Here is a 21,582-nt window from a genome sequence, read left to right on the forward strand (position 1 = left end):
GCAGAATCAGGAGCGGAGCAGAGCCCAGGCCTGGCGGCCTCCATGGCACAGAGTAAGATGGGCCCCACCGCCTCTCTCCTCCACGCTTGTCTTTGTTTTCCTCCTTCCTGGTTTCTGCTCTGCTCCAGCCTTGCTAGTGAGTGACTCCTGGGGAACCTCCTTCTTTGCTGTCTGTCCTAAATAAGGCTGCCCCTCTGTTTGCACCTCTCCCTCCTACATAAGAAGCCTTGGCCCCTCCTCTGCTGCCTGGCTGCTTTCAACATCTCACTCTACCTCCCCATTGTCTGTGATTTCTCTTCACTCCGCCCAGGCCTCAGCTTTCCCCACTCCCCTGGGATTTCCCTGTCCCACGTCCCTGGTGGAGTCCCTCAGGGCTGGGTGGCTTGTCATTGCATGTCTCTCTTCACTCTTTTCTTGGTCCCATCCCACAAAAAGCTCTCAAAACATCACCACACCTGCTCCTGCCCATGCCCCACAGCGAGCCCCTGGCAGCCTCATCTCAATGATCAGTTCTGGGTTGGGTTGTGTGTGTGAATCCCTGGGTGGGGGTGTTTTGGTGCTCTGTAATCCAGCACCGCTGGGGTAACTCTCAAGTATAAGGGGACATGTGGGATGCTGGGAGGGCATCAAAAGACACAGGGACTCAGTCTTGCTTTCAAAAGGCTTACAGAGTGATTGAAGGGCCAGGAAACACACAGCACATGCATGAAAATGAGCCAAGCAATGCATCAATATGTACTGAGTCTGGCAGCAGCCAAGCTTGGAAAAAGAGACCAACAGAGCACTTGCCTGATGTGGATTGAGGAAAACTTCCTGTAGGAGATGGCATTTGCCTGCAAGGCCTGATGGACCAAAAACAGATTCAGGACCAAATGTTCAGGAATTGAGATCTTTGGCGGCGCAGAACTTGACTAAGGGTAGGGTTTTGTGGCAAGTTGCCGAGGCAACCAGAAGACCTTTCAGAGAAGAGAAGAGTAGAAGTGGGCTTGGAAGACAGAGAGGAACAGGGATGGAAAGGGAAGAAGAGGGTTGAACAGTCTGGGCAAAGCATGAGAATGAAGGGGTCAAGGCGTGAGGCTGGGGGAGTGGGTGAGCAGGGCAAGATGTAGGAGGTGCGGGTGGTGTAAGCAGGCCGATGACAGAAGGAGCCCATGCGATGCAGCGGGCTTGGACTCTGGAGTGAGGCAAGCGTGGCTTGTCAGTTACCTGCTGGATGACCTTGGGCACGTATTTCAACCTCTATAAACCTAAGATGCCTTTTCTTTAAAATGGGGCTAAGAGCTCCCACCACACAGACTTTGTGTGGTATTTAAATGCAATGTGGTTCCTAACAACATAGTTGCTGCCTGTAGATGTTAGTGTGTCTTTCTCTCTCATTTTATCTTTATTTCATAAACACACAGTACATAAGTAAGCCAGGAGAGAGTGTGTGGCTCACACCTTTCCTGCATGTGGTTTTTCATATCCCACACACCCACCCTCATCCTGGGGACATCACAGGAGATGACGGGCCTGGTCTGGCAGCACTGCAGCTCCAGCTCTGTTGGGCTGCCTTGAAAGTGGGCAGTGGAAGAAGAATAGGAGTTTGATTCAGCAATGGGAAGAGTCTCAGGAATTGACTAATGACTTAGACTTTTTTTTTTTTTTTTTTTTTTTTTTTACTTTTTTGGGCCTGTGCTCTCACTTCTCTGTGAGGCAGGTTAGACGGTGTGACCTTTGAGGTCGCAGGGATGGGAGCATTCTGTAATTCTCTGTGTACTCATTTACAGGGTCCAGTTCCACTTGCCTGTCTTTGAGCCTCTTCCCAGTTTAGGAGGAATATCACTTGAATTGAAATCAGAAAACCCAGGTTCTGGTCCCAGATGTGTCTTTTCCTAGCTGGAGCGTCTAGAGGAAGCCACTTATTCTCTGAGAATCAGTTTTCTGTTTCATGAAATGGGTTGAGAACAGCTAGACTGCCCAGTTCTCAGGGCTCTTCTGGGATGCTCTTTGTGTATGTGTTTGGTGGGGCGGGCTGTGCAAATGTAAGCTATGGTGAGGTTTATGGCACTTATTCCTTCTAGTCCTGCATTTCTCCCTTCTCACAGGAGCACCTGGAGTACGTTTTGCAGCTAAGTTGTCTACCAATTCCCTGACCATCCAAACCTTTGATTTTTCTGTGTGTCAGTTTCTTAGTTCAAAGATGGGAGTGTGGATCACTGCCAGGATCTGTTTTTGGCTGGCACACACATGCACACAAACATGTGTGCACACACATACTCACACCCCTCCAAAATGCTAGAAGGAATCGATGGTGCAGAACAATATGTCTCATGAGGGAGTATGCTGAACTAAAATAATTTTGATTGCCTGTCAGAAAATGATTAGGCAACAGTCATTACCATGTCAAGACTGTCCCAGTCTCCATTGTTTCTAACAAGACCTGAATTACTCATTCCCTAAAGAGATGGTTGGTTTAGCAGCCGAAGGATTTTAGTGCTAGGACAGAGTCCCAGATAGCAGTGCCATGGTGATGGTGAGGGAGCGGGGTAGCAGGGGAGTGGTGAGGGGCACTTTCTGGAGGAGGGTATAAGGCAAAAACTGTGGGAGGAGAAGAGGGACAAGCCTCAATGTGAAGAGTGCAATGGAGAGGACAAACACAGCCAGCCCGATTCAGAGCCACAGAGCAATGGGACCAGATGATCTTCACAGACTCTCTTTCTCCCATAGATCTTGCATACCATAGTGGAGACTTCCCATGTACATCTATGGTTTGCCACTTACAGAATTGCTTGGAGCCAGCTGAAGTTAGAGCTGGTTTCTCCCCTTTGAGTCTTCAATTCTGTGTTTATGTGCAGGCCTGGAGACCATGCCAGGCTTCTAAGAGGTCTTCAAATGAAAGTGTGCATGGGGTTCTGGTCTGTCCAGATCTCAGTGCCACTATTATCCACTGACATTGATCAAGTGCTGCTCTCCAGGAAGGCCCCTGAGGTTTCCTGGTCCATTGCAATGCATGCTGGGTGCTCTTGCACTTGGATGGAAGTAAAATCTCCTCACTAAACTCTGCGCCACCAAAATCCCCTTCTCAGAGTGAATTGAAGAAACATTTTCCAAGTGCTTGCATGTGCCAGGAGCCAAGGATTCAGAGTGATAAAACAGGCCTTCTGCCCTCAGAACTCTCTGTGGTGGGGTACTCCCTGTGCTGTCTGGCTTTACACACAGCAGGCAGAATGACTTGAATTCAGCTGCTGTGCTGTCATACAACATGCTGTTTAGGATATTAAACACGATAGCTAGGTATCCTTGCTTCAAATCCCAGCCACCCCACTTACCAACTGTGTAGACTTGGTCAGGTTGTTCAACCCTGTGTCTCAGTTTTCTCATTCTACAAATGGGGAGAAAAATACCATCTATCTCAAAGTTGTGAAAATTAAGCAAGTTAATACGTATGTGCTACGTAGAACAGTGCCTGGTACATGGTCAGTTTTTGATAGTGTTAGGTGTTATCATATCATTATTATTACCTCCAGAAACAATTTAAACTTCTCAGATCAGGCTCTCCAGATACTTCTCATTGTCCTCCTTTCCAAATCTGCATTTATTTCTCCCTCTTTACAGTCCGTGTGAGGCTTAAATCACCCGTCAAGCCTCACCTCCACCCCTGTGCTTTACAAAATGTCCTAGAGCTTCTATCTACTCATCTCACTGCATTGTGGGCTTTTTCACTCATGGGTGTTTGCATGCTATCTGTTGCCACCTGTTTTCTGTTGCTGGTGTCTGTCTCCTGCTCCATCTTTGAAGAAAAGGAACAAGAAAAGTAACAACTGAGAAACAGAGAAAAAAAATTGTCTCTCCCTTCTGGTTCTTCCAGACCACCCACTCATCCATCTTGTTCAATGACAGCTTCTCTTCCTTTAATTAATCAAAGTAGTATATTTATAAAGATCTTTATATTTATGAAAGATCTTTTAATTTTTTAGTTATTAAAGCGCTTAGTCTTTGTCAGGGTGTAACTGAGTGATCTCTGGAGTTTGGAAGGCAGATCTTAGAAATGGGCCAGAGAGCTCCTTCTGATATCCAAGCACAGGGAATTGCACCTGCTGTGCATGGTAAGACAGTGTGCTTGGTAGCTCACGAGGGCAAGGTGAGAATGGAAACTTTCATGCCTTTGTGATGGGGGTTATGAAATCCTACCCACAAACACCAGGTATCAGATGTGGGGTCCTGTTTTCCCAAAGCCACAAACGCTCGAAGGAAGATCTTGTGTGATAAAATAATTACCACATGAACCAATCTTGCATGCACAGCAATTTTGAGAGCCCATCCTGGGAGCTAGGTGTGTAGTGTTTATCGTATTGTTGAGGCTCGTAAAAATCTTGTATGGCTGCAGGCAAGCCAAACCCTTGAGAGGCACTGCATCTCCGCTGACTCTGGAGGACCAAGCCCAATTGCTTCCTGTATATAAGGGGAAGTCTCTATGCTTGGGGTAGAGGAGTGTTTAGCTCCTTCCCTTACTCTACCTTGCTCCTACTTTTCTCTAAGTCAACATGAGTCGGCAGTTTAGTTCCAGGTCTGGGTACCGAAGTGGAGGGGGCTTCAGCTCCGGCTCTGCTGGGATAGTCAACTACCAGCGCAGGACCACCAGCAGCTCCACACGCCGCAGTGGAGGAGGTGGTGGGAGATTTTCAAGCTGTGGTGGTGGTGGCGGCGGTAGCTTTGGTGCTGGTGGTGGATTTGGAAGTCGGAGTCTTGTTAACCTTGGTGGCAGTAAAAGCATCTCCATAAGTGTGGCTAGAGGAGGTGGACGTAGTGGCTTTGGTGGTGGTTATGGTGGTGGTGGCTTTGGTGGCAGTGGCTTTGGTGGTGGTGGTTTTGGTGGTGGCGGCTTTGGTGGTGGTGGCATTGGGGGTGGTGGCTTTGGTGGTTTTGGCAGTGGTGGTGGTGGTTTTGGTGGAGGTGGCTTTGGGGGTGGTGGATATGGGGGTGGTTATGGGCCTGTCTGCCCCCCTGGTGGCATACAAGAAGTCACTATCAACCAGAGCCTTCTTCAGCCCCTCAATGTGGAGATTGACCCTGAGATCCAAAAAGTGAAGTCTCGAGAAAGGGAGCAAATCAAGTCACTCAACAACCAATTTGCCTCCTTCATTGACAAGGTGAGTTTCTCTGCTCAGTGCACTGGTAGGGCTGCTGCTGGTCCACTTGGGACTGGTGCAGTCAAAATACATGTAGGTTTGAACCTCAAGTTTCCATGTTTATATGGTGAAAAGGATGTTTTGTGGAATGGTCTCCTGGGAGATATGTTAGAAGCATGTTTGTGAATGGTGCTAATGACTCTCTCTTGGACAAAGGGTTCTGTGGTCTACCTAAAGATGGACCAGTGTGACACTAACATTTAAGTGTTTTTTATTCAGCTCTTGAGCTGAATTGGGACTCATATCTGTTGAATGAAGATAATAGAAATGGGGCTAACTGAACTTTCCAGGGTGCAAGTGAGAACCCTGGAAAGGTCTTCCTAACCATAGAAAGGGAGCTGAGTGTGAACATAGTATAGAGTATTATTGTAGCAGAAAATATGTAGTAAGTCAGTGCCAAACATCTTTTGCTGTCAGAGGGGAGCTCTGCCTTGTAATAATTTTACATTGGTACTGGATGAAGCTAGAGCTTTTTTACACTAATATCTCCAAAAATCAGTTCTAAAAAAAAACCCAGATAAACCATTTTTTAACTTTTTGCTTAATCATTAATAGTGCCAATCCAAGCTTATCCACAACAAATTTCAAATCCAGTTTTGAATTTTCCTGATATGCTTTTTGAAATGTGTGTGTGTCCTGGGGATGCAAACAAATTTTTATGGTAATATACCTCACAACATTTTGGGAGGCAAATCTCTTAAATATCATGCACTTATTTCAAAACATAATTGCAATAATTCTGTATGTGCTTTGCTATTGGTATTTGTTTAGTTACTCCCTTCCAAGCCCTCTCTGAATTAACGAGTTGGGTTTTGTTATGCAGATGATGCTAACTTGATCATCTTCTCCCTATTTATCTGTCATGGTCAGAAGATAGGAACTGAAGTTCTTTTCCAAATGAGGCAGAGGCCTCCATGGCTATGGGACCCCTTTTCTGTATCAGGAGTAATGGGGTCTTGTGTTTTTAGGTGAGGTTCCTGGAGCAGCAGAACCAGGTACTGCAAACAAAATGGGAGCTGCTGCAGCAGGTAGATACCTCCACTAGAACCCATAATTTAGAGCCCTACTTTGAGTCATTCATCAACAATCTCAGAAGGAGAGTGGACCAACTGAAGAGCGATCAATCTCGGTTGGATTCAGAACTGAAGAACATGCAGGACATGGTGGAGGATTACCGGAACAAGTAAGGGACCCTGTCTGGGCAGTTCTTAATTCTTGCTCCAAAAGAGTTCCAGAAAGTGATAAGCTAAGATCATGAAGCAGTATGTAGCTATGTCTTTTCTTAGGTTAGAGGCACATCAATTTGGCATTTTCAGAAATCTTCATTTTCTCGGGAGATGGAAGTAGTTTAGTGGTTTTATTGCTCAGTAGAAAGGAGTGGCCAATATGTCCTAGGTTCATAATAGAAAGGCAGTGATAGGCAATGCCACCTTTAGTCTAGAATGCTGGACTTCAGGTCTTACCCCCTCTGAATCTCCTAATTATTTCTGCTTTCCTGCAGGTATGAGGATGAAATCAACAAGCGGACAAATGCAGAGAATGAATTTGTGACCATCAAGAAGGTGAGCAAATTCTGTACAATGGAACTCACATTTGAAATAAATAATGAAAGAGGGTCTCCAAGTACTAAGCAGAAAGCAGCCATGATATGGAGAGCCAGGTAGTAGACCTGAGGATTATCTGGAGTGGGGCTGTATTTTCACATCATCATGGACCTGGACTGATCCAGGCACTTGGCTTCTCCATATTTCTCAGCACCTTACATAGTAGGTGGAGAGGCAGGTTCTCAGCAAGCCAGGTGTACTCCCTTGATGGTGCTATCTGGGGGTGGGGCAGTCAGGGAACTGTGATCTACCTGGGGTAAAAAGGAGTGGAGTAGACCCAAAGCTCCTTTTCTGCTTGGAGAATTCCCTTACAGGTAGTGAGAGGGAGCTGCCCTGGAGAGAATGTGCCTTCATGATGCCCTTTGTTCCTCTAGGATGTGGATAGTGCTTATATGACCAAGGTGGACCTTCAGGCCAAACTTGACAACTTGCAGCAGGAAATTGATTTCCTTACAGCACTCTACCAAGCAGTAAGTCTTCCAGTTTCAACCAAGTTTTTCTAAATGGAGAGTTTTTAACCCTGAATCCACCACGATTCAGAAGAATAGATATTTATCTTTTATCTTCTGACTGCTTTCTCTGTCTAAGTTGGTTTTTGTTTCAGTGTTGTAAGAGTCACTAACCTATTATGTCTTGCAGGAGTTGTCTCAGATGCAGACTCAAATCAGTGAAACTAATGTCATCCTCTCTATGGACAACAACCGCAGTCTCGACCTGGACAGCATCATTGCTGAGGTCAAGGCCCAGTATGAGGAGATTGCCCAGAAGAGCAAAGCTGAGGCCGAGTCCTTGTACCAGAGCAAGGTAAGTGGGCTGAAGGCCTAGCCAGTTTCCCTGAAATGGCTTGTCTTGCTATCCTGTGTTATCTCATGTCTGTGTGTCTGCGCCATGCTGAGTTCTGCCCACATTTAACAAATGCTATCTCCCATCTTTAGTATGAAGAGCTGCAGATCACTGCTGGCAGACATGGGGACAGTGTGAAAAATTCAAAGATGGAAATTTCCGAGCTGAATCGTGTGATCCAGAGACTTAGATCTGAAATCGACAATGTCAAGAAGCAGGTATGTGCTTCCTCCTTCTAGCACTCAGCTGTATGGAATGGGGGTAACCCTCAGGTAAACGGTGAGTGCTTTCCTAGTTTTGAATCTTGCAATTCATACCGAGGCTACATTATTATCCCTGGTTCCTTTTGTGACTATACTAGTTTCCAGAATGCAGCCATCATGCTGGGTTCTCTTTAGGAAAATCTGTGAGAATGGCCTAATAGAGAAAGATGGGATGGTCAATGTGAGCGATCTAGCCTATGACCCAAAGTGGACTTAAGAGTTGGGGAGTGAGAGGAAGTGCAGCCAGGAGGTTTTAGAGTAGGTGTTTAGAAGAATGCCAAGTCTGTGAGGGTTGTAGGAGCCTTATTCAGGGCCAAGAGAGGCTGTTGAGTTACCCCTAAGGTCTTTTAAGGAAGTCAACATGGTGATGCGTTATCCTGTGTGATATAACTTAAGGCCAAGTGGTTCTGTTGGACTCATTATTGGCCTCACTGGAATGGGGACACCTGGGATGAGGAGGCCACGGGGGGAATGCATATTATGAGAGGATGTCATATTCTTTTTCAGATCGCCAACTTGCAGCAGTCCATCAGTGATGCAGAGCAGCGTGGCGAGAATGCCCTCAAGGATGCCAAGAACAAGCTGAATGACCTGGAGGATGCCCTCCAGCAGGCCAAGGAAGACCTGGCCCGCCTGCTGCGTGACTACCAGGAGCTGATGAACACCAAGCTGGCCCTGGATCTGGAGATTGCCACCTACAGGACCCTCCTGGAGGGAGAGGAAAGCAGGTGAGGAAGGGATGCTGGGAGTCGAAGCTCTTCTCATGGTCTTCCTTCCTTGCAAGCTGACTGTTGTTGAAGACGCAGCCATCTGATTGCAGCTTGTCCTGGGTATGGAGAAATGAAAAGTACATGGAGCAGGAGGAAAGACCTAGTTTTACTTTGGGAGCTGGAGTTCCAATCTGTTTATTTTTTTCTTCTAGGGCTGTAACATACCTAGAAAGAGCTTTGAGGTGGAGCAAATTATTCTATATCTGGGCTGCCTCAGATAGCAGCTGGCCTAAAGTCAGCACCTTTAGAGGGGGCCTTCATTGGCTGCAAGGCTCTTGTCTCATTTATATGAGAATTTCTCCCTGTTTGGCTCCTGCTGAGAAAAATGACAGGTTTGGGAGGCCTGAGGGGACTGGGTTAAGTTTCAGATCAGGTGCACTGGAGCAGCCCCAGACTGGGAGAGTCTTCAAGGTGGCGGAGCGGGAGGAATGGGGAAGGGGTTTGTGAAGCTGAAGTGTCCTGAGGAATTTTTTTCTTTTCTTCTACAGGATGTCTGGAGAATGTGCTCCGAACGTGAGCGTGTGTAAGTCCAAGCCGATTTCTTAGGGGCATGTGCAAGCTTTGTTGAGTTGGAAAGGGAGTTGAAGTTGAAAATAACTGAGCTTCCTCTTGCAGCTGTGAACACAAGCCACACCACCATCAGTGGAGGTAGCGGCCGAGGAGGTGGCGGCGGGGGCTACGGCTCTGGAGGTGGCAGCTATGGCTCCGGAGGTGGGAGCTATGGTTCTGGAGGTGGCGGCGGCGGCGGCCGTGGCAGCTATGGCTCCGGAGGTGGCAGCTACGGCTCCGGAGGTGGCGGCGGCGGCCATGGCAGCTACGGCTCCGGAAGCAGCAGTGGGGGCTACAGAGGCGGCTCTGGAGGAGGAGGCGGCGGCAGCTCGGGCGGCCGGGGCTCTGGTGGCGGGAGCTCCGGAGGCTCCATAGGCGGCCGGGGATCCAGCTCTGGGGGTGTCAAGTCCTCTGGTGGCAGTTCCAGCGTGAAGTTTGTTTCTACCACTTACTCCGGAGTAACCAGATAAAGAGATGCCCTCTGTTTCGTTAGCTCTAGTTCTCCCCAGCATCACTAACAAATATGCTTGGCAAGACCAAGGTCAATTTGTCTCAGCCTTACTGGAGAAAAGAGCTATGGTTAGTTACACTAGCTCATCCTATTCCCCCAGCTCTTTCTTTTCTGCTGTTTCCCAATGAAGTTTTCAGATCAGTGGCAGTCTCAGTCCCCTGGCTATGACCCTGCTTTGTGCTTTCCCTGAGAAACAGTTCAGCAGTGACTACCACCCACGTGACATTTCAAAGCACCTTCTTAAGCCAGCCAGAGCAGGACCAGTTAGATCCAGGGTGTGGACAGCTCCTTAGCATCTTATCTCTGTGCTGTTTTGGTTTTGTACATAAGGTGTTAGCAAGTTGTTTTTCTTTTGTGGAGAGGTCTTAAACTCCCCGTTTCCTTGTTTTGCTGCAATAAACTGCATTTGAAATTCTCCATGTGTCTCAATCTCCCTTGTTTACGGCACTATCTAACCTGGATGGGTGTTTTGTGAGGTAAAAGAAGACACTAGAGCCACATGGCATATGGGAGAGTCATGCACACAAACATGAGAAAAATGCAGAGGTCAACCAGGCAACATTTCACCAGATTGGAATCACAGAGAGAGAGCAAGCACTTTCCCAGATGGTGGGGACGTCATGGAGAAATGCAGAGACTGGGTGGCAGATTTTATTCATTTGAGAAGGCTTTCTTGAAAAGGGCAGTGAGCAAGCAGGTTGGGAGGGAGAGGTGTGGCATTGAGAAGAAGGGAGAGTATGGCATGAAAAAGTAATTCTTCACGTAGAACAGCCAGTAAGGAGGGGCATGAGTAATATAGGGTCAGCAGTTACTGCAGCCAGAATACAGACTTTGGATTGGGGAGTTCAAGAACTACGAGTGGTAATAGAGAGTTGGATTTTCCATTTCCCTTCTCTTTTTGTGCCATCATCCAAAGCTCTGCCTAATCTAAGAAGTTCCCTTGTTGACGCATATCTCATACTTGTAAGGTAGTGCAAGAGGATAGCATAGTGGCCAGAATCATGGACAGTTGAACTCAGATATGCTTGGGTTTGAATCTTACCATCACCATTTTTACTGGGTCTGTAATACAGTGCAAGTTATAGACATCTCCACACCTCAGTTTTAGTATCTCTAAATTGGGGATGATAATGCCTTCCTTGTGGGAATAGTGTGAGGATTGAATAAGATGAATACACATAGCTGAGCACATAGTAAGCACTCAATAAGTGCCAGTTTTAATGATAATGGTGATGATGATGATGACGATGTAACATTGCTTGTTGGACTCCATACAGCTCAGTAGATGCTTGCTCAAAGAAACAAGTTACCATCAATTTTGTAATGGTTCTATGACATGAAAAAAGCAGTCAAATTCTCTGAGGATCAATTTCCTTGGCTTCCAATTAGGAAAAGGCTTCTTAGCTCCAGAGTCCCACAGGGCTAATGGAATAAGGAGAGAATAGATCACACATGTATTGTGCAAACACAACTCAGGTGAGCTCTATTCTTCCTTCTCAGTTATCCCTTCTGTAGGGACCTCAGTGTCCCCTGCTGTCTTTCTATGTCCTGACCGGGAAACACAGAGTGCCTTGGCTACTCCATCATTTGGCCAGCTGCATGCTTTCCTCTGCAGACTTGAAGCAAAGCTGGGTCTCGGACATTCTCAGGCACCGATAAAGCTGTTTAGTTGTTGCTAGGAAACACTGGGAAAGAGCCCTTTTGTTGAACACATAGAAACTAGCTTTCGCTCTGAGCCAAATTTCTTAAACTCTTCTATGAAATTCCATAACCTGACTCCTTAACTGCAGACATACCCAGCTAGAACATCCCTCATCTCCCTGTCCACTGTGAGAATGCTGCACTTCACTCTGAACGTTTGGTCCCCCTTTTAAATACTGCACACTGATCACCCTGGCGTTTAGTGCTTTGTTTTTTGGAATCCCACCTGGCTCCATTTTGGGATGGTTTGGGGCACTTCCTCATGGATATCTCAACTGCTGTCACTGTCAGAATGAGTCCAGCAGTGGTTTGGCTGGATGAAACACCTTCACCACGTCCATTTCCATTTGGACTGATGTGAGAATTTGAAAAGCACTATGGTGGAGTAGAAAGAACAAGGAACTGTACTATTTAAAGGGCAGGTAAAGAAAAGGCTTCTACAGCTTATAGGATGTGTGGATCTTTGGATGTGACTTGGCCATCCTGAGCCTAAGTTGTCTTGAGGGGAAATGGAGATGAGAATATTTGCCTCTAGACATCAAGAGGAAGAGAAATATAGTGTGAAAACATTTGTGAATTGTGAATGTGTTATATACAGAAGTAGCTGAAATAATTAAAAGGGAGTGACAAAAGAGTAAAAGGCAGCTGGCTGCTCAGGGCCTCCATGGAGGGAAGTACCTTGATGTGGTCACTGTGGCTCAGTGACAGCTCTGCAGGGACAGGAAATTGATTTGTTAGTGCACCCAAAGTTGAATCTGCTCCTGAGTACTGATTTATGGGAACCAAACACAGAAGAGATGATGGGTGTGTCAGCCAGACAGTCCATGCATTAGCCTGTGGGGAAACACATGCTTTCAATGACTGAAAGACCATCCTGTAATCAAGAGATCTGGGAAACCAAAGTAGTCACAAGAGCTGGCTTGATCTGTGGATTTAGAACAATGAGAGTTAGGTGGCCTTGAGGGAGATGATTCACTCTCCTCCACAGAAGAGCTGACCTTTGGGGTCAACAGATATAGCACCTCTCTCCTAGGGACGCTACTGAATGAACACTGACGTGTTCTTATATTTTGGCCCACATTTTCTAGATTTTTTCTTAAGTTACAACTTTGTTTAGTCACATTTCAGTCCTGGGAATATTCCTGTTTATCCTGTTTGGACTCAAGATTTTATGGTAAGGTCATGAAACAGAGAAAAATACAATTTGCAGGGAAACTTACCAAGGCTTGTAAGGTTACAAGGATTAAATGAAAACCCTGTGTAAGTCAGTATATAGTGAAGAAGTAAATTGAGTTAGACTAAACGCCAAAATGCACCCATATTAGAAAGATGATAAAGGAAGACTCTGGATTCAGTTCTGTTCAAAAAAAATTTTCTGCACAATTACTATGTATGAGGAACTGGGCGTTGGGGAGACAATCATGAGTGAGATGTGGTTCTTGCTTTCAGAGAGCCTAAAGACCTGGGTGGTAGCAATGGTAGAGATACATGCAAGACACAGAAATAGATATGCAGGAGTATAGATGACTGAAAGTGATGCTTGGCAGGGCTTTAAAGAATGAATCAGAGTTTTTCAGACAGACGAGGATATTCAAGGCAGAGGGAATCATATAGATAAGGACATGGAAGAGTGAAATTTCATGAAGTAGTTGAACATCTGAAGAAGCATGGAATTAGTGACAAGAAATGATGTGGAAAAGATATCCAGATCCAATCAAGAAGGGCCTTATAGGCATCCTGTGGAGTCTGGACTTTGACTTCTGGGTCAGAGGTTCTCAGATGGGGTTTTCACACCTATTAACTTATTAGACCTACTATGTACTGGTCCATTGGAAGGGAAAGGGGGTGTCTTACTGCTAGTGGAGTAGGAATTGAGTATGGACCACAGCTTGTCTTGTTTCCAAGTATCCCCTAAGAAATCTGGTCTGCTGATGGGAGATCTATTCATGGAAGTGTCTTTTTCCCTCAGGAATTTTATGTCTGAAACAGCTGTCATAGGTGAGGAGGAACTGGTAAAAGGACTTAATAAGAGAGCGTCATGGTCAGATTGGTGTTTTTGAAAAATCAGCCAGGGCAGGTGGGAGAGGTCCATATTGGAGGCAGGAAGACTTAGGAGACTATTGCAAAGGAGAAGACAAAAGACGATAGGGACTTGCACTTTAATTCCAGGCGTTAGAGGTAGTAGAAGGTCAGAAATGACAATATGCATTTCAGGGATAGTTAGCTGCCATATCATTAGGACTTGGTGACAGATTGGATGAGGATGCGGTGGGGTGAGGCAAAGAGGAGAGTCCACATTCCTGGTCTGGGTAGTAACAAAGAATCCAGCAAGAGGGCTTGTGGGGAAAGATGCTGAGTTACGTAGCAAGTGCATCTGCTCTATCCACGTAATGAATGGGGCTAAAGGTGTAAACCGAAGAGTCATCAGCATTTGGAGGGTAGAATAAATCATCAGATAACTCAGGAAGAAGGAGCAGAAGGAGAACTACTGATATTCCCTGGAAGGAAAACCAGAAGTAAATGGGAGAAACTTGCTCAAATGGACAAAGTTTAACCGACATGAAGCTGGTCAGAATTCCTCAGGGGCCATCCACCAAAGCTACTGAGATCCCCAGATCTAGTGATACCTCCCCAAACCTTAGACTGTGCTCTGTCATCCCTAGGTAGTCTAGTGTGTGTTTGATGCTTGGTGCTTATCCTGGTAACAATACTCAGCAGGAGGGCAATCTACAAGGGCAAACGTGGGGTTAAAGTTCTCCTGTCCCCTGCCATGAGTTCCCTTTCTCTGTGGCAACACTCCCCTCACTTTCTTGGGTGTCCTTCAAAAGGTATCTATGAACATGCAAGCAAAAATGTACATATACATTGATTCTCTTTTTCCAGATATCTTGCTACTCTGGCCTTCCCACCACAGCCAACTTGATCATCTTCACTCGGATGGGATTTGAATTACATATTCTTCAGCAGATAGGCCTTTTGGAGTCTGACTGTGGCTTCTGTCCATACATTACAAACTATGACCCAATTCCTGGATTTTTCTTTTCCTTTTTTCTTTTTTTCTTTTTTGAGACGAAGTCTCGCTCTTGTCACCTAGGCTGGAGTGCAATGGCGCGATCTCAGCTCACTGCAACCCCCGCCTCCTGGGTTTAAGTGATTCTCCTGCCTCAGCCTCCCAAGTAGCTAGGATTACAGGCACCTGCCACCATGCCTGGCTAATTTTTGTATTTTTAGTAGAGGCAGGGTTTCACCATATTGGCGAGGCTAGTCATGAACTCCTGACCTCAGGTAATCCACCCACCTCGGCCTCTCAAAGTGCTGGGATTACAGGGGTGAGCCCCTAGACCTGACCATTTCCTGCATTTTGTCCTTACTTTAAGATATCTGGCCGGGCGCGGTGGCTCAAGCCTGTAATCCCAGCACTTTGGGAGGCCGAGACGGGCGGATCACGAGGTCAGGAGATCGAGACCATCCTGGCTAATACGGTGAAACCCCGTCTCTACTAAAAAATACAAAAAACTAGCCGGGCGAGGTGGCGGGCGCCTGTAGCCCCAGCTACTCGGGAGGCTGAGGCAGGAGAATGGCGGGAACCCAGGAGGCGGAGCTTGCAGTGAGCTGAGATCCGGCCACTGCATTCCAGCCTGGGCGACAGAGCGAGACTTTGTCTCAAAAAAAAAAAAAAAAAAAAAAGATATCTGCAGGCACCTCTTCTCCCTGGGTCTAGATCCATGTGCCTCCCCAATAGCAGCATAGTTAGAAGGACAGAATCTCACCTTCAGCTGGTTGGTGAATGCAGTCATGGGGCTCCCTCTGGGCCATGCTTCTTTGTTGAATGGCCCCAACGTTGCAGCCATCAATTCAGTGGCTAGGCTTCCTTCCATAACTGATCAAAGTTTTTTTTTTTTTTTTTTTTCCCACAACTGTGTGGCTCTTACACAGCCACATCTTTAACAGAGCTTGGGGATTCATCTAATTCTAGAGAGAACAGACTTCCCACCTTTTCTCATTCCCACACACTAACTGCCTTCTCTCCAACAACTCCAGGCCTAAGACAGCCAGTGAGGGTCCGTGGAGAACAGCAGAATCCAGCAGTTCTCCCTGGACCCCTTGCCTCTCAGATCGTAATCCTAGTTCAGCCCAAATCTGCTATCCCAACTCCTTCCCATGGGAAATCTTCACTGGCCCCAGGGGCTGTTCTCTAGCACTTTGGGAGAGAGAATTCCAAATGATGGTCTTGAGCTAGAGCCTGCAGTATTCTTGGGATTTTAGGAGTTACAGGAAAGACTTCATTGGAATGGGGACCTTCTGTTTGTCCTTTGGAGGGACCATGAGGAAGTCTCACAAAACTGCCCAGTTCTATCAAAAACTGGTGTGAAAATTTTAACAGGGACTTTATGGATATTGATAAAACTTTCTTTTGAAAAGAATATTCTTTATTTAGATTAGCAGTTCTAAAGGTATCAGTCTAATTGTCTCTTGTCTTATAGCAAAAATTAAAGTAACACCCTTTACTGTTAGGAAGAGAAAGGAAAGCATAGTTATATTGTGATAACACATAATTTTAAAAAATCCCCACTGTAATATAAAGGAGACAGAAAAGGAAAAAAAGGTATAATATCACATTATATTTCAACCTGTAAGATCTTAGGCGGAACTGCAGTGGAAGACATAATGAAGCAGTCAGACGTTTGTGCCTATAGGTAAAATCACCATGCATTAAACCAGCTACAAATGCAGGTGGTTGTAGGATGTCTGTGGACAACTTAAAAACTCTGGTAGTTTTGCCACTGATGACACAATTTTCCAAAAAAGATAAAAAACAAAATAAAACAAAAACAAACAAACAAAAAACTCCTGTAAGCGTCTGATGAAAAGAAATATGATCTCTATTTATATAGCAGTTGTATTTCTCAACCACTCAGTGTACCTGAAAACTGTGCTGAAACTCTGCATCAGTATGTGATACAGAGTTGGGTTCTGGGTTCAACCATTATACATTATGGGGCACTCGAAAGCTGGGCAGGAGGCCTAGCATAATCTGGATTCTGATCATTAAATGCCAGTCACATCTCCCCATGTCACAGTGACAAGCAAAAAAAAAACAAAAAGAAAAAAATGCATCCGCAGATTTCTAAAAGATTTCTAGACAATATTGCTGCTTTAGGACATTGTCGTGGCTGGGGACATTTTTAGAGCAACCAGGGAGAATAGGCACCTATTTTCTTTTTTTTTTTTTTTTTTTTTTTTTTTATTATACTTTAAGTTCTAGGGTACATGTGCATGACGTTTATATCATGTATAACTCCCCAATGCAATCCCTCCCTCCTCCCCCCTCCCCATGATAGGCCCCAGTGTGTGATGTTCCCCTTCCCGAGTCCAAGTGATCTCATTATTCAGTTCCCACCTATGAGTGAGAACATGCGGTGTTTGGTTTTCTCTTCTTGTGATAGTTTGCTAAGAATGATGGATTCCAGCTGCATCCATGTCCCTACAAAGGACGCAAACTCATCCTTTTTTATGGCTGCATAGTATTCCATGGTGTATATGAGGCACCTATTTTCAACTGTACTTGTTTGTATATGTGTTTGTGTGTGTGTGCGTGTGTGTGTGTTGTGGGGAAGGGTTGTGGAAAGCATATGTTTCCACCTGAGAGTAGATTATGTGGACCCCTGAACTGTGTAACTAGTTCTCCATTAATTTCAGTTTTATTTGCCATTAAAGTAACTTATTCTCTTTTTTTTTTCTTAAAAAGAGAGGGGTGCATCAATAACAGAACGCAGGGACCATTATGCCTAAGGATTAGACAATGAAAGGGCAATCAGTTGAGTCCAAAGGAGTCATCATTGAGGATGAGAGAAGTGAGAGAGCATGGTGTCTTGGAAACCAAGAGGCCAGCCCATTTCCATCAGCAGCCAGAAGGAGAAGTCAATGTGAGTCATGGAGGAGCTACAAGTTGAGATGAGTCTAGAAATAGGGACCAGATTTGGGTAGGTGACAGGGAGGAAGTGGCACTATAGGTCCCTTTCCTGGTGAAGGGCATATGGGTAATAGTCTGACTACAATTAGAGGCCAAAAACATGGTCTCTAAAATTGTCCCAGCCTTGTGCTGGGTGAAAGGGAGAGTAAAGATGCCCACAAGACGTCTGGGTGGTGCCAGCAAATTTATTTGTTTGTTGAAAGGTTGGATCCTCAGGATGCCCTGGGATGCTCTGTGTCACTGTGTTTGCCCCTCCCATATCTGCTGGAGGGAACCTGACACTCCCTGCCAATCCATTATCAGAAAAATGGTGCAGTGTTAGTTAACTTGTAACCTTCCCGAGTTCATGTGGGTTTATCCCCACCCCTGCCAGGTGCCCACGCCCAGTTTCCAATCTGTCAATAGGCCCTGCGTATTCTCTCTAGTCAGTATGGAGTGTCCTCTGCTGGTACAAAGGCTCCTCTACACACAATGATGGTATCTGTGATGGTCACCACAATACAGTCGCTCCCAGGGAGGGTGAGGATGAAGATTACATCATTCAGATATTTCAGAAAGCTTTCTGGGAGTAACAGAAAAAAAAAGACTTCTCTTGATTCTGTTCACAAGTTGTAAAGATGTAAGGAAGCAGCTAAATCCTTCCTGATACAAAGAATCTTTGATCGTGGGAGAAAGCTCTTGTCCTTGGGTGTTGAGCTCAGTTCTGAGCATCTTAGAAGTTCAAGTGACCCACTGAAAGGTTAATGTGAGCACAGAGTCAAGAACTAGAGCAGAGAAGGGACTGGAAAGATCAAGGAAGATGGCTGAGGGTGGGGTGTGATGATTTCTTCCTTCCCTCCCTCCCTCCCTCCTTCTCCCTTCCTTCCTTCCTTCCTTCCTTCCTTCCTTCCTTCTTTCCTTCCTTCCTTCCTTCCTTCCTTCCTTCCTTCCTTCCTTCCTTCCTTCCTTCCTTCTTTCTTTCTCTCTCTCTCTCTCTCTCTCTCTCTTTCTTTCTTTCTTTCTTTTCTTTCTTTCTTTCTTTCTTTCTTTCTCTCTCTCTTTCTGAGACAGGGTGTTGTTTCTGAGAGCTGGAGTGCAGTGGCACGATCTCAGCTCATTGCAGCCTAAACCTCCCGGGTGCAGGTGATCCTCCCACCTCAGTATTCCAAGTAGCTGAGACTACAGGCACCCACCACCGCACCTAGCCAATTTTTGTTCTTTTTGTAGATATGGGGTTTTCTATGTTGTCCAGGCTTGTCATGAACTTCTGAGCTCAAGTGATCTACCAGCCTCTGCCTCTCAAAGTTTTAGGATTACAGGTGTGAACTACTATACCTGGCCAATGGTCACTTTCAATGAAGATAAACCACACCACATAAATCACACCATAGTTTGTAGGGAAGAGGGTCAGCCTCTTCTTGCTTGGAAGTTACAGGAATCACTCCAAAGAAGAACTTTCACCCTGGCCCGGTTGCCCGACAGTGCAGGAGCTGTCTTGTGAGATGAGTTAAGCTGCATTGGAGAAACAAGTAGAAGGGTCTTTCCCAAGGTAAGGGCACTTGAGCAGAGAGTCCAGCCCTGGTTTGGAAATTGGACCACTTCCATCCTGGAGATCCCAAGGCTGCCTTCTTTCCCCATTCTCCTCACAAGTCCTCCAGATTCTTCTTTTTCTCTCTTTTTTATTTTCTTTCCCAAGATTCCTAGACTCAACTCCCAGAATATTTTGAGCAGTTCTTTTAAAAAGCATAAAGGCTTGGCTCTGATTTGAGCTGATCTCATAGGTGTTTTGGTGAACATTTTTGTTTGTTCAGTTAAAAAATGTCAGAGTTCAGTTCTTGAGCAGGGGTTGTTTATGATGGATTTGGTTCAATCCTGCTCAAGTTCTTACTGTGTATACCCCGTAGGGGTGTTGACAGGTGGGGGTCTGTCATGAAGGAGAGGCCAGCCTGAGGCTGCACATGCAGCCCACCTGCCTCAGCCTCCCGAGTGGCTGGGACTACAGGCATGCGCCACCATGCCCAGTTGCCATGCAGTTCTGTATAACTTTAGAAATTTTCCAGCTTTGAAGGAGCTACATCTTCCAGCCACCTCATAAGGATGTTTAAAGGGGAGGGGTGGGAAATAGTACAAATGAAATTACTGGGATGTATTTTTATCTTTACTGAAAAATTGCACAAACGGCCTAGTAACCATATGAAAGAAAATCAAAATGAACAGAAAATTCACCTCAACTAAGAACTATTAAGTTTTCCTTTCCATTCTAGACCCTCTTCCTGTGTAAAGATGAATGAATGCAGCTGTAAACAGAAAGTAGGTATAGTTATTAGCATGCATTTTAATATTGATCATCAACATTTTCTTCAAGGTCCAGTTAAATGCCAGAACTTCTGTGAATCCTACCCTCTCCCGCAGGGGAAAAAATATTCTTTTGTGTTCCCACCCCATTTTACCTGCCTGTGTCCTGGCATTAATAACAAATATAGGTAGCTGCAAGTATGTCTGTTCCAATGATTTGTGTTGTCCAAAATGGGTGAGTGGGTGGTGGGGGCATGCCTTATTTATTTCTGATTATTTCCAACAAAATATGTTAAGAATCCCTCAACAAAGCAACACATGGGGTCCTTAATTTTGGGCCTCTCGGGTGAGGAATCTTGTCCTAGAAAAGCACATGCGAGGGTCTGAAATGTGCATTTATTGGCTTTACTGGGTGTCTTTTCACCTACCTAGACCATATTTCCTTTGGTGAAGGGGTTATAAGGGAGCTGTCTCTGGCAGGCTGAGTTCAACTGGGCCATTAGGAGTAGCTATGTCTGACCAATCCTGGGCCAGGGAAGGCCCTTGGTGACCATCCCTACCTAGGGAGACAAGTAACTAGCAAGGTGAGGGGATAGGGACTGGGAAGGTTTAGGGTCCAATCTCTTAGTAAAGACCTCAGGGGGTAGCAATTCTTTTAAGTGGGATCCCTGGGTGGGATGGGAGTATAGTCTATTACATGCTTCACCAGGGGAGAATTTCTGATGGGGTGAAAGTGGATGTCACAACAGTAGGTTCTAGGAGAACTGGACAGGGAAAGCTAAGTCAGGATGGCCTCACCTCTGAGGTCTTTCTAGGGATGCCCTGGGACTCCTGACTTCTACACAGTGCCTTACTTTTTACTAGGGAGATGAGCAAAGGGCTGTTGGAGTTCAGCCACAGCCATAGACAGGTGCTGCCAGCTGTATCTCTGGGATGAGTGGCCTTTGGGATAGAAGACTGAGTGCCATCCCTTTTCTTTAAGATCTGTCCTTAAGGTCACCAAATGTAGAACAGGATGATTAAACATGCATAAGGGCATCTGACCTTAGTTTAAAACCTTGTTTGGTATGATTTCTCCTCAAGATTGCTGTCTTGCCCAGACACCTACAGACATTGAGAAGATTCTCCTGAGATTGCATGGGACAGAGGCCAGACCCTATTGGGGTGAGCTGGATGGAGGCAGGCTAGAAGCAGGTGGCAGGGCCATCAGAGTTCTGGCCGAGAATGTGCACAGGACACCTGTCATGGGCATCTGTTGGAGGTTGAGTGTCAACCAGTTTCTCATCTGGGTCAGGCTTAGGGGAGAGGGTACTGTCATTCTCTAAATACACCAAACTTTCACACATGTTTATGTTGTTAGGTCTTTGCAAATGTCTCTCCACTTTCCTGGAGTTCCTATCTCCCTTTTCTGTGTGTAGACTTTAATTCATCCTTTAAAAGCCAGTTCACAGTTCCTCCTTCCTTGACTTCTGTCTCACTTTTCCATTTATGTTTCCTTGCTTCTGACATATGATGTCCAGCAGTGTCCTGGAACCAGCCCGCACCAGCTCATGAAAGCCAATTGCCTGCTTTTCTTCCTAACTCCGTGTTCAGTAACACCATGCTGATTGCTTGAGATCAACCATGGTAGGTATATTTACTCCACATAAATGAGTGCTATGGAATAATGAGTTTACTGAGGACAAGGACTGTCTTCTTTACGTTTTCATCCTGAGGATGCAGCAGAATGTGTACTCTACTGCAGTGATTAGTGAGTTTTTGTCGGTCAATGAACTGGACAGAGTAAGCACTGGAGGAATACAGGAAGGAGGGGGCCACATCACACCAGGGTCTTCAGTCAAGAGGAGAGAACATCTGAGTTGAGTTGGGTCTTGGAGGATGGGTAATTGCGGGGAGATAGGTGGGATCCCTGGGGATGTTAC

General features: G+C 45.8%; 1 protein-coding gene across 1 annotated transcript; it reads left to right on the forward strand.

Moving 5' to 3' along the window:
* Nucleotides 1–4,454: 4,454 nt before the first annotated feature.
* Nucleotides 4,455–10,126, forward strand: KRT1 (keratin 1). The gene is made up of 9 exons (XM_033221976.1): nucleotides 4,455–5,132; nucleotides 6,140–6,354; nucleotides 6,673–6,733; nucleotides 7,150–7,245; nucleotides 7,415–7,579; nucleotides 7,711–7,836; nucleotides 8,389–8,609; nucleotides 9,140–9,174; nucleotides 9,267–10,126. The coding sequence occupies exons 1-9, from the start codon at nucleotides 4,527–4,529 to the stop codon at nucleotides 9,668–9,670; spliced, it is 1,929 nt and encodes a 642-aa protein (XP_033077867.1). The 5' UTR covers nucleotides 4,455–4,526; the 3' UTR covers nucleotides 9,671–10,126.
* The last annotated feature ends 11,456 nt before the right edge of the window (nucleotides 10,127–21,582 follow it).

The sequence above is a fragment of the Trachypithecus francoisi genome, unplaced genomic scaffold (assembly GCF_009764315.1).
Source record: "Trachypithecus francoisi isolate TF-2019V2 unplaced genomic scaffold, Tfra_2.0 Lachesis_group11, whole genome shotgun sequence".
Classification (NCBI taxonomy): Eukaryota; Metazoa; Chordata; class Mammalia; order Primates; family Cercopithecidae; genus Trachypithecus; species Trachypithecus francoisi.

Coding starts and splice junctions, on each gene's coding strand:
- KRT1 (XM_033221976.1), top strand. CDS start 4,527: ATGAGTCGGCAGTTTAGTTCCAGGTCTGGGTACCGAAGTGGAGGGGGC. Junction 7,246..7,414: donor TTACAGCACTCTACCAAGCA/GTAAGTCTTCCA, acceptor TATGTCTTGCAG/GAGTTGTCTCAGATGCAGAC. Junction 8,610..9,139: donor CTGGAGGGAGAGGAAAGCAG/GTGAGGAAGGGA, acceptor TTTCTTCTACAG/GATGTCTGGAGAATGTGCTC.